This window comes from Aotus nancymaae, unplaced genomic scaffold (assembly GCF_030222135.1).
Source record: "Aotus nancymaae isolate 86718 unplaced genomic scaffold, 86718_ANA_hifiasm-v0.15.2.pri h1tg000057l, whole genome shotgun sequence".
Taxonomy (NCBI): domain Eukaryota; kingdom Metazoa; phylum Chordata; class Mammalia; order Primates; family Aotidae; genus Aotus; species Aotus nancymaae.
In genome coordinates this window covers 281,232-293,163 of record NW_026988471.1, presented here as the reverse complement: position 1 = coordinate 293,163, position 11,932 = coordinate 281,232, and the positions used below count along the sequence as shown (strand labels likewise).

Sequence of the window (11,932 nt, the reverse complement as noted above, 5' to 3'; positions counted from 1 at the left end):
CTGTTTATGAATTGAAAAAAAAATAACTCACCCGTCTCATGACCCATATACGGTACTGTTAGAGCAGATTAAATACAGACTTTTTTCCTCTGCTCGGTTTTCTTTTTATGATCCAACTTAGTTTTCTCAAAAAGATAACCAAACTGAATCAAATCTAGAAAAAATTTTCCAGGACTCCTAGAATACAGTTTGTTGCTAATTTAGTCTCTCTTCTTTTTGGCTTCCTGGACCCTTGAGAGCAGAATGTTGTTCACGTTCTAAAGGAAGGAATGAAATGATTCCTGAAAATAGATGGTGAAACTCATAGTGATGACTTCAAGTGAGTTCCTTCAGCTCTTTGTAGGGAACACTGCATCTGGTTAAAACTTTTTTTTGGTAATAATCTTAGTACTATGTAGTTTTAGAGTTTGGTGACCAACTAGACCAACTACCTCATTTTACACAAAATGTAGAGGAGGACTGAGCCCTTTGTCAGAAACAGCTTCGCGTGTTGTCGACAGTAAGGAACTGGGGTGCTTTGCATGAACCAGCACAGCCAATGGATTCAGCAGGTCAGGTTGTATTGACAGGATGCAGCTGACTCGAGCAGCAGGGGTTTGAAAGGGTCCACTTGCAGGTATTTTTCAAACGTGGGTCAAAAACACAGAAGCTGGAGAATGTGAAACCTACGCAGAGGGAGGGCAACTTTCCATATCTGCGTGTTCCACAGGCCCCACTGTGGGAATGTGCCTGGATTTCGGTATCTGCTGGAACCAGTCCCGGGAGTACAACAAGGGGTGACAGCACACGTGTTTCTGGTCATCTTGACAACACCGTTAACAAGTCAGTGCTACACTCCACGTCTGTTAAAGCCTGTAGAAATGGTTTCTACGGTATAAAATGAGCAGCACGTAGATAGTTTTAGCACAGAACTTGGTAAAGATAAATGAACACACAAATTGTCTGATTCTTAATAGTAAGGTCTCATTCATCCGCAGACCGTCAGCTCTGAGGCCTGCGAGGATCCACCACGCCCCTCCCGAGTGGGGCGGGAGGCTTGGCCCACACTTGCAGGGCAGAAAGGGCACGTTCAAGGAATCCGTTTGTCCCGTTACAAACTGCAAAAGAAGAGAGATAATATTAATCACCAGCAAGTCTTCCTTGGCAGGCAGAATTTGTGTGTGTGTGTTGGGGGCAGGATAGTCCTGCTGGTCTTTCACAGAAGAAATTTAGCTTTTGATTTTATAAAACACTGTTCTAAAAAAGTCTACATAAATTAAAAATAATATGTGAAAATGTCATGTTTTCTTCTTTTTCCATACAAAGAGTTTTTGAAAAACCGTCTTAAGCCAAGCTCTCTTACACCAGTAGAATCTTCCCATGCTTCTGTTTCTCTGGAAGCCGCGGTTTCCGCCGGCTGCGAGGTGGGCCCCGCGCGCAGTGCCGGAGCCGGGCAGGGAGGGCCGGGCCCGTCGCCCCATCGCCCCGTCGCCAGGCGTCGCTCTTGCCGGAGGAACGCGACCGGGAAGGGGAAACGGGGAAGGAAACGCTCCGGGAACGCGCCTAGGAGCTGTCTGACACACATTGTCCTTTTCCTGAGTGTATTTTAGCAGAAACGTTCACAGTTCAGTCATGTTGCCTGAGAAAAGAAAAAGAAGAAAAGCCTCGCTGTGAAATCCAACCATCTGTTTTTAAAGAGCGGAGAGAAACGTCCCGAGGGCGTGGGGCGGGGTCCCGAGGGTCCCGTTTCCCACCTTCCGTCTCCCCGCGGCACGTTCCCGTCCTGAGGAAGCGGAGCCGGTGCGAGGAGACGGGGAGGAGACGGGGAGGGCCCGGGAGGCCAAGGCCGGGCCGGGCGCGGACGGGCCTCGCCGAGCAGCGCAGACCGGGGCGCGGAGCCTCGTCCCGCCTCCCGCGCGCACCTGCTCCGCCAGCTCCCGCCCCGCGACGCCCCGACCGCGCCGCACTCCGAACACCTTTCCCACCCGGATCGCGGCTTGGAACACGTCCAGCTCCTGCCCAGAAAGCACCGGGCGGATGGGAAAGTGCGCGACGCACTGACCGCACATTTTACAAGAATAAAACAAAGGACGCGAATCGCCGAACTTTCACGGACGTGCCGGGCTTCATCCAAAGAGCCAAACTTCCTCCAAGACCAGCCCGGGAGGCACCTCCGTCCGCGGGCGTTTCCCTCCAGGGCGCGAGGTACCCGCCGGCCGAAGGTCCAGCGCCGAGCAGCGCGCAGGCGGCGCGGTCCCGGCCAGTCCTCTCGCGGGGCGCCTGGGGGGTGCCGGTCATGCGCCCCCTGGGCGGTCATTCGCGCGCACCTCGGGGCCTGGGGAGTCCTCGCCGCCCGGCTCGCCCCGCTCCGCCTCCAGGACGCCCCACCTCGGGACGCGGGCGTGGGACCCGAACTTGGGGGCCTGGGCTCGGGCGGGGCGGACCCCCGGGAGGGTCACGAGAGCGGACCCCAGGACCGCCGGCGGATCGGCCCCTCCAAAGCGGAGAGACTCTGATCGACTTTATTAAATGCGGAAGCAATCAGGCAGCTCCCATTTTAATTGCCCAAGATCTACATTTAGACAAAAACAGAACCGAGTTCCTGGTAAAGGCGTTTCTTCTCATCCTGTCACAAGTGACAGGAACGGAGGGAAACAGCCTGGGGGAGGGGCGGGGGGAGGAGACGCGGGGGGAAGAGGAGGAGACGCGAGACGGGGAAGGTGGGGAGGGAAGGGGCGCGGGAGACGCGGCGCGGGGGAGACGCGCGGGAGGCGCGGGCGGGGGCGGGGGTGACGGAGCTCCGCATGGGGGCACGGACAGTCCAGCGGCTTCTAATTAAAGCCCGGCTCGGAGCCCTCGGGGACCCGCCTGACGTCGGCGGGCGCGGGGATAAGAAGCGCCCCGAGGTCCGAGGCGGGAGTCGGCACCGGCGCACCCACGGCGGTCGCGGGAGCAGCGCTTGGAGCGGCCAGTCCCCGAGTCCCCGCGTCCCGTGCGCTCCGCCCGCCGCCGGGCATGGAGTAGTGGCGCAGCTCGGGGCGCGGGGACAGACGCGCACAGACGGCGAAGACACCGGCGGCTCCAGGTGACCAGCCCGGCCCCGGCGCGCAGGTGGCCCCGGGGAGGCGCGGGGCAGGCGCGGGCGCGGCCGGGAGGCGCGGACGGAGGGGCTTCCAGAGCGCGGCGCGGCCCGGGCCGGAGCGAGGGTCTCCTCCGCGGGCTTCGGGGACTCGGCGACCACCGCACAAAGGCGACGCTGGGAACTTAAGCGCGGCCTCCGGGCCCAGAGCGCGGCGCCGCGTTCTTGGAGCGAGGTGTGGGCGCGGAGGCGCGGCCCCCGCGAGGTCCCTCGGGCCGGGGCGCTGCCCCGCGCCCGCGGCTTCCGAAGGGGAAAGAAAGTTGCGCTCGCGCCGGGCACAGCGCGCTCGGCGGACGCGGCCTTTTGGGTGAAAGTTAGGAGGGGCGGGGGCGGGTTCCGGGGGCTCCGTTCGGCCCCCGCTGCGGCCGCTCCCGGTGGGGGCGGGACCTCGGACGGGGTCGTCGGGGCAACCGCGGGTCCTCACCTGCCGGCTCGGGGCGCGCGGGGCCGGGTCCAGCGCCCGCGGCTCCTCCCGCTTCCTCCCCGCCCCGCCCCGCGCTCCCGCCTCCCCCGCTGACTTTCTCCCCGGCCCCCCGCGCCCCTTCTCCCGCAGCGAGCCCAGCTCCCGGCGCGCGTCGCAGCCTCCCACCCCGCGGCCCCGAGCGCACGATGCGCGGACCCGGGCGCCCGCTCCTCCTGGGGCTGCTGCTGGTCCTGGGGGCGGCGGGGCGCGGCCGGGGGGGCGCGGAGCCCCGGGAGCCGGCGGACGGGCGCGCGCTGCTGCGGCTGGTGGCGGAGATCGTCCAGGAGCTGCGGCGGCACCACGCGGCGGAGCTCAAGGGCCTGCAGCTCCTCGGGCGGGAGTGCGCCCTGGGCCGCGCGGAGGCGGCGGGGCCGGGGCCTGCGCCCGAGCAGCGAGTGGGTGAGTGCGGCCGAGCGCGCCCGGGGCCGGGGTTGCGGGGAAGCGGAATTACCTTTGAGACACACGTTTCTAAACGAGAAAGCAATTTTGACTGTTGAACAGCAGGATTATTTTTTTAAAGAAAAAGGAAATAGCAGCACCAGGTCCGCGCCTGAGGCCTGGCGGCGAAGCGCCCGGTCTCCTCCTGGCTCGTGGAGCGCGGCGCGGGCTGCTCATTTCCGCGCACAACTGTCACCCGTCACTTTGGAAATGGAAGCATTTCCAGCAAAGCGTTCCCAGCTGAGGAGGAGGCATCCAGGCTCCTTCACGGCCCTGCCCAGAGTGGTGGCCCACGGGGAATTTCCCAGGGAAGCATGAAAGCCTCTAATGCTTTTGTGACACAATCAGGTCAAATATGAGAAGGTCAGTTTTATCCCGGCTGCGTGGAGTGTGAGTTAGGAGTGAATGAGGACTCACTAGGGCGATGCCTCGCGAGTGTCAGGCGTGGATGTGGACGCCCCTCTTGCGAGGGCCTGGGTTCGCACCCCCTCGGAGCTCAGCCAGGAGCCCGGAACAGGGGGGTGAAGATGGAGAGCGTGTTAAACACGCAGAAACAAAGCTGGCCTCAAAGAGGACGTCCAGGGTTTTCCCCACCCACTGTGTGCCGAGAACCCTGGCGGTAAAAGTTTGCTTGGCAGGGTCCTTCTCTAGTATTCTCACCTTATAAACCAGGTTAATGCATATTTCCACTAATTTACACCTAAATATTTATCTAGAAAAGTAATGTTCTGGAACCCACTTTTTGTTTGAAGGGTCGTTTTCTCTAAAAACTTTGAAATGTTGTGGGATTTGATTCCCAAGGTCCTCAAAATCAAAGTGTCTGAAAGTGACTAGAAGTTAAATGTTTAAAAGAAAAGAAACAGTTTTCTTAACTCTGTAACGTTGGGGTTGTCTGCGTCCTACGGGGAGCGAGCAGACGTAATCCTGGGGCGTCAAGAGTAGTTGCTGTGATGCTGGGTCTTCGGCACTGTCCTGTGTTGCGATCCAGGGCCCCAGTCTTTATTGTGTGTGTGCAAAGCAACGTGGCTAACGTGGACTTTCCACTGATTCTCTTCAACATTCACCTAAGACCACACTGTCAAAAAATGCTTCCTTCGGGCAATATAATACTTTCTTTTTTCCCTGAAACAGAAATTGTTCCTCGAGATCTGAGGATGAAGGACAAGTTTCTGAAACACCTTACGGGTAAGTTTTCTCCTCCGTCCTCACTTTTCCCAGAGCTCCTTGGCACCTGTGAGTCCTCATGATCTGTTTCTTCTTCCCTGTTCCAGGTCCTCTTTATTTTAGTCCAAAGTGCAGCAAACACTTCCACAGACTTTATCACAACACCAGAGACTGCACCATTCCTGCATGTAAGTAACAGCACTGGATCTTTATGAAATGCAAGCGCGGTGCGGGCCGCGGTTCCCGCCTCCTTCCATTTCCTCACAGAGGCCCCTCCCTGCCTTCTGAGCTCAAATTTGCCTATTCCTTCCTCACTATGGCGTTAGGGGCCAAGATGGCCAGACCATTGCAGAAGATAACTAACTTCTGCATCGGCTAATGCCAAACTGGAAATTATTTATAGTCACTGGAATAACAGGCTCTGGCGATGGGCTGAACGCCCATTCTCCTCCTTCTGTCTGTCAGTTCTCCACCGGCGCTCACCTACTGTGGCAGTCAAACAGATGTTAAGAATTGACTCCAGGAACAAGATTGACCTGGACCACCGCTCTGACCAGAGACCCTTTCTTCCCATCAGTATTTGCAAGCTCATCACCCACAGATTTCATTGTGACGTCAAAGCTGTTTCTCGGGCCGGCTCCGTCGCTCCTCAGAAGCACAGAGCTGCCCTTGTCAGCCCAGCTCCCAGCATTACGTATTTCTCTCCCGTTTCTTTTCAGTCTTCCCAACCTGCTTCTGGCTATTTGTTCACAACAAAACATCTTATTTCCCCAAAAGTAGCTCCTTGTTCTCCTCACTGTAGTCTTACTAGCTACAGTGACAGGACCCGAACCCATTTTTTTTTTTAATTCGGACTCCAACTTTTATTCATTTAAGGCTAACAGGAGAAAAGCCACGCAGACACTAGGAATATTGCTGGCCGCCGTCAGGGCTCTCCAGCCGGGCCGGGCAGCAGACCCCACTTGCTGTCCTGCTTTCCCCTCCAAAAGCAAACAGACAAAAAGCCAACGTACACAAAGTGTTTTTCTTTGTTTAGGCAGCAAAATTACCTCAAATAATAGCCATCATTCGTAGGGCTTCTTCTGAGTGCCAGGTGCGTGTCAGTGAACCTCAGCCCACTGAAGTGGCATCAGCAGCAGTTTCTGGACGAGGCTGAGGCACGTACACGTCTAGCGCTCACCCCACCAGCACGCAGACGCACGGAACGCGGCCTCGGCCCCCGACCAGGCCACTGGGGACGCCATCCTCATGCCAAGGCCTGCAGCACACCCCTCCTGAAGGGTTTTGTTTCTGTATTCTCGCTGCTGGGCCTCACCCTTCCACGTGGACACCTTCTGTGGGGAATCATTAATCTGGCTCTTGGAGCTAGAAAATCTTGTCATTTATATTGTTTTAATCTGCATATATTTTAAATATCTTCTTATGATTTGGAATCATAGATTCCAAATTTCCAAGTGACCTCTGAGTCATTCAGTCTCATCTTTTCATTTGTAAGTGAGGAGGTGCTTTTGTGCCGTCAGAGTAAAGCTAAGATGCAGATCTCAGGGTTAACTCTGCAGACCTTTTTCCGGGGCATCGTGCTGTACCCCGACTCGGTGTTTCCTTTTGCTCACAGCAGCTCAGCTGTGTGATCCTAAGCTCCTGGTCACAGCTCACCCTAGGCCTTGGAGAGAGAGAAGGCCAGTAGGTCGGTGCCTTTGGAAACCGCTGGCTACTTGGTTGCTTTGTGCCTCCTTAGCCCGCAAAGAGCTGGAGAGCTGAAATCGGACACTTCTGTGCTTTGTTGGGCTAATATGAAAGAAAATCCTTGGGCTCCCGGAATGTCAGACCTGAAGGAACTCTAGTGCCTTCTCACTCAAAGTGTGGTCCCATGGGGAGTTCGCTGGGAATGCAGAACTAAGTCCCATCTAGACTTGTTGAACAAAATCTGCACTTTAACAAGATCCCCAGGTGACTGGTCTGCACATTGAGGTTTGCCAGTCTTTGCTGAAAACGTGGGTTGAGCTGGATGTGTGGAAGTTTTTACAGTTCACTGATTAGATCTGCCGTTGGAATCACACAATCCGCTGCACCCATGATATGGAATCTGTGTAGCAAAGATACCTTCTGAAAAGCATGTGCTGCCGCGAGAGAGAGGCAGACACTGGGCTCAGGTGGCCCGCGCCGCCGTTGCAGCACGCTTTTCCCTTTGAAAAACCCCTAGAAATAGGTGCCACAAATATTTAGGAGGCATCTTTTTGGAAGTAGAGCTAGCTACTTATCAACATATTGTATGCATTTATCATTGTCAGCCTGCCCATTCAATTCAGATTTTCAGTTGGGTATAAATTCTCCCATCTTTAAGTAAGATTTTGCTATTCTTGAGAAATAAACTGTAATAATTTACCGACAATTACAGCTTTCCATAGATGATCAAAATTCCCTTATGGCCAGGATCACTGCGCCTTCTCAGTTTCTACAGGCAGCATGAGCAGAAGAGTGGAATGGGAGCCTGTGTACATACTAAGGAGCACCAGTCTGCAGTTACAAACAGGCACATGGCTTCCGTTCGCCATCCAGCCCACGCCTCTGCTCTGCTGCCTGACTCCTGACCCACTTTCCTTAGAATTTACAGGCAGAAGGCTTTGTGTCATGGTCAACTCAAGCTGGGATCCAGCCTGCACATAACCTGGAAGTGGCACAAGGGTATGGAAGGACTGTCACGTAGAAAGCAAAATGAAGTTATTTCTGAGGAGCAATGAGCAGCGAGCTCAGCCATGCCGTCTTCGTGTCTGTCCTCCTCCCTCCACAGCCCCACTTACAGCATCCGACTTCTGCCATTGAAGCACCATAAATTATTAAGTCAACAACTTAGAACCCATGCCTGCAGAGTACAGACTCTCTATTGCTTCCAGGGAATTCAGATATTTAAAGAAATAAATGGCTTTTGTAGCTGATACACTTGCAAAAGATGCTATATTTGTTTTAAATTACTGACAAGGGTCTGTGATTTATTTTCCCTCTAGACTATAAAAGATGTGCCAGGCTTCTTACCCGGCTGGCTGTCAGTCCAGTGTGCATGGAGGATAAGGTAAGCTTGGCCACGCACTGGAGCACACACCAAAGATGGGACTCCCGCTTGGGACATGAAAAATTCATGGGAGTTTAGGAACACGCGCTCTTTGGCGGAGGTAGCTCTGTTGTACGGAGTTGGTACAGCACTTACTGTGTCACAGTGGCGGCTGCTGCTAACTGCTCACTGCACGGCACACAGGCACCAGGCAGGTCCCGCTCTGAAACACAGCGAGGCAGCCAGTTTCAGCACGTGACTGAGTGCATAAGCCAGAAACAGACTAAAAGTGTGCTATCCACTTCAAGGCGTGCATTCATTCACTAACACAACTGAAGATGACCAACATCATCCATGCAAATTCCATCACATCTGGTAAAGGTTTGAGTTGGAATCTACCATTATGACAATAAGCTCATAAAGAACAGCTATCTTCTTTAAAGGTTTCTATCAACATTTTTTTTCATAGCCTCTAACAAGTAAAAATGTAAATGCACACCATGTTTATCAACCACACTTTGCACCTGGGCCCCTCCAGGGCTGACAGGCAACATGTAAGACCCATCAGCGGATGTTTTGAAGGGTAAGGTTTTATTTTCCTGACGTAAATGCCACAGAATTCATCACTTTAGAGAGCAGGATGAAACTGTAATTTCACCAATTTTATACGCACTGTATGTCTTGTACGTGCTGGGTACGCCAGCACAGCTAAGATAGGCCTCCTGCCCACTGATGGCTGTCCAGCACATTCATGAAAAGAGAGTATTTTTCTAGTGGTTTCTCTAGGATGTCTCATGTAAAATGGATGAGGGTAGGGAGTGCTCTTTCCTATACAGATGTGATCTCTAAGGAGGGGCAGCGCTTAGGAATATTTAGGCGGCAGCAGCAGAAGGGCTGGGTGCATGACCCCCGCCCCGGCAGGAGGCACAGCGGGTCCTGCCCCCGCGTCCTCCACTCTGTCTTTTCTAGCAGAAGGAACTGCTGCTAGTGAGAGGAATAGCACTGGGCAAGGGAGGCCAGCGAGCAGTGGCGGTTGAGACTGCGCTTTGCACAGGCTGCGGTGGCGAAGGCATGGTTTCAATGCCAGTCTAAGCTGAGAAGTGCTGTGGTCACGCCCCCACACCCTGCCCGTCCAGTCCTCTCAAGCTTCTCACCCTCCTCCTGTGTGTCACACAGATTTTTTTTTCTGTATAAATCAGGGAATAGATGTATATTCCTGGCACCCCAGGTGATATGCCAGAGATGAGAATGTTAATTTTTTACGTATTTCTTTATAATTAAATCACACTGCTCCCAGAGATGAGCCAGGGACGTCCTTGGAAATTTTCCATTTACTTACAAGTGAGGAGAGCCAATTCCCCACTGTCTCAGCTGATAGAAGAGCTACTCCATCCACGTGCCCATTAGCCAACCCCTGCCCCCTCCACTGGCTGCTGCTGGAGGCAGCTGCAGTTGCACCAGAGGACGTGGTCATTTCCATGGGACACGGGCTTCCGCGTGGGTACGTCATGCTTTGCCAAACGCCACAGTGATGCCCCACGGGAAAACTGTGGCGGAACCCCCTTGAGAGCCCCCAGCACCCTTTATATCTCTCTCCCGATCACCGGACAACCACAACAAAGCCTGACTGACGACGAGACGCAGGTGAAGGTAACAGGACAAGGCCCAGGCTCACAAGCTCCTGTTCCCAAAAGGCCATCTGCTCAACAGCCAGAGGTGTCACGGCTGTTCGCTGGGTTCATTTTGGCCAAGACATGGGTAAAGTTTAAAACACTGATACCCTGTTAACTAATTTCGTGACTTCTATTTTTTTAAAGATTGATTTCTTCAAATTCCAAAAGGTTTAAACAGCAAAGAAATTGTTACCTGGCTGGTGACCACAGTGTTGATACAGTGTGGAGTTTTGCTGAGCTTGCAGGCCTCAGTGAGACAACAGAGGGCAGGGCAGGCGTCCCAGGGTGCCCACGCTCCTGCAACGAGGTGGCATCTGGAGGGCCCTGCGGTCCCCAGTTCCGGTTCCACTGGTTGACAACTGGCCACACACGCTTCTGTCCTGACACACGAGGATGGCAGGGCAAGGCCGCAAGCCGTGACCTTGTCTTAAAGAAAGGCCCACAGCATGAGGAAAGCCGGTCTTCAGCAGGAAAGGCTTTGCCGTCCTCATCTCAGAGCAAATCCATTTGCCAGTTTCTCAAGCTCATTAATAGACCCCTTCAGGCCAAAGAGAACAGTCCCAGCTGCCCTCCCTAAGTCACAGACACACTTTATTGTCCAGACTTACAGATCAGTTAATCAGAAGCCTGAGCTCTGGAATACTGTCAAAGAATTGGAGTTTTGAGTAGTGAGTACAGAGTGTACGCTCCCAAATGCAGCCTCACCTTAGTAACCCTGAAGTTTATCATTCTTTAAAAAAAAAAATACCAATGGTTTAGACATTTCAGCACGGAATGCTAGAAACAAATGTCTAATCTTGATTATTAGCTTTATAATCCTGTGAACACTGAGGCTGAACTGCCAGATAAATCCCTGTGGCCTGGACTACTGAGGATTCTGACAGCACAAGACTAAGCACCCTTCCTCAGGCTTTAATAAGCATCACGTGGCCTGTGATGACTTTCATCGCTTTGACATCCCAACCATGTAGTTAACTGCAGAAAGAAGTTATTTCTCAAAATAGAATAGACTGCGCTTTTTGGAACACAGAGAAACACAGATGCACTCTTAGACTGCCTGTGTTTATAAACACGTTGTGTCCCCTCCCTGAAGTGCCAGGTCTTCTGGAGTTCATGGTAAGAAGCGTGGATAGTCAAATCAAACAGAATGTACTTGTTTTCAGCAGTGAGCAGAGCTGTACAGGAGCAGCACACCAGGAGCCATGAGAAGTGCCTTGGAAACCAACAGGGAAACAGCAGTGTCTTTATACACATCCCCTCATGGACAAGAGATTTATTTTTGCAGACAGACTCTTCCATAAGTCCTTTGAGTTTTGTACGCTGTTGACAGTGTTTGCAGATATATGTTCGATAAATCAGTGTACTTGACGGTGATACCTGCCACTCTTACTGTTTAAAAACACAAAAGGAATGCTCCACATTTGATGTGTACTGCTATAAAACAAATGCAGAGAGTATTTCATTTTCCTGATTGGGTGAAATCGCAAAAAATATTCCTTTAGAAACATAAGCAGAATCTTAAAGTATATTTTCATATAGCATATGGTATGATTTGATATTCCGTATTACTTGCACAATTCCCAGAGTATTATTTGGAACGGCATAAAAAATGAAAATTTCAGTCATGTTTTAGAGACAGTAGAGTGTAATTCTGTGGACACATCCAGGCTAATTCTGTTGGTCCTTTGTATAATAAATGTAAAATAGTATTCCAGCTACTGTGCAATATGTAAATACTGTAAATAAACACAAGTAATAAATGAAGTGTTTGTTATAATGAATCGTCTTCAAGGTGACTCTACCTCTCTAATGAGTTCACTGTTGGGAATCATGCTTTACGGAACTACTGAGAGGTCATTACACTGGCAAAAGGTCACAGAATATAAAAGGCATAAACAAATGAAACTTGAAGCCTGAGAATTTCTGTAAGGGAAAATTAGCATTTTTTTAAAGTAGAGGCTACCATATATTGGTGACATCATTTCTTAAGATAGGCCCCGATTTGCTGGGAAATATTCCAAATAAGG

At 52.5% G+C, this 11,932-nt stretch overlaps 1 protein-coding gene across 4 annotated transcripts; it reads left to right on the top strand.

Annotated features, from left to right (window-relative positions):
- Positions 1-3,727: 3,727 nt before the first annotated feature.
- On the top strand, positions 3,728-11,669 carry ALKAL2 (ALK and LTK ligand 2). 4 transcript variants are annotated; one of them, XM_064363794.1, is made up of 5 exons: positions 3,728-3,980; positions 5,151-5,204; positions 5,291-5,371; positions 8,189-8,253; positions 10,050-11,669. In XM_064363794.1, exons 1-5 carry the CDS (start codon positions 3,728-3,730, stop codon positions 10,077-10,079), a joined length of 483 nt encoding a protein of 160 aa, XP_064219864.1. In that variant the 3' UTR covers positions 10,080-11,669. The 4 variants fall into 4 exon arrangements, 2 of the variants coding, with proteins under 2 accessions (XP_064219864.1, XP_064219863.1); XM_064363793.1 differs by lacking the exon at positions 10,050-11,669 and having other exon boundaries at positions 8,189-10,029; XR_010337877.1 differs by lacking the exon at positions 3,728-3,980 and having other exon boundaries at positions 4,149-5,204; positions 5,649-8,253; positions 11,072-11,669.
- Positions 11,670-11,932: the final 263 nt, after the last annotated feature.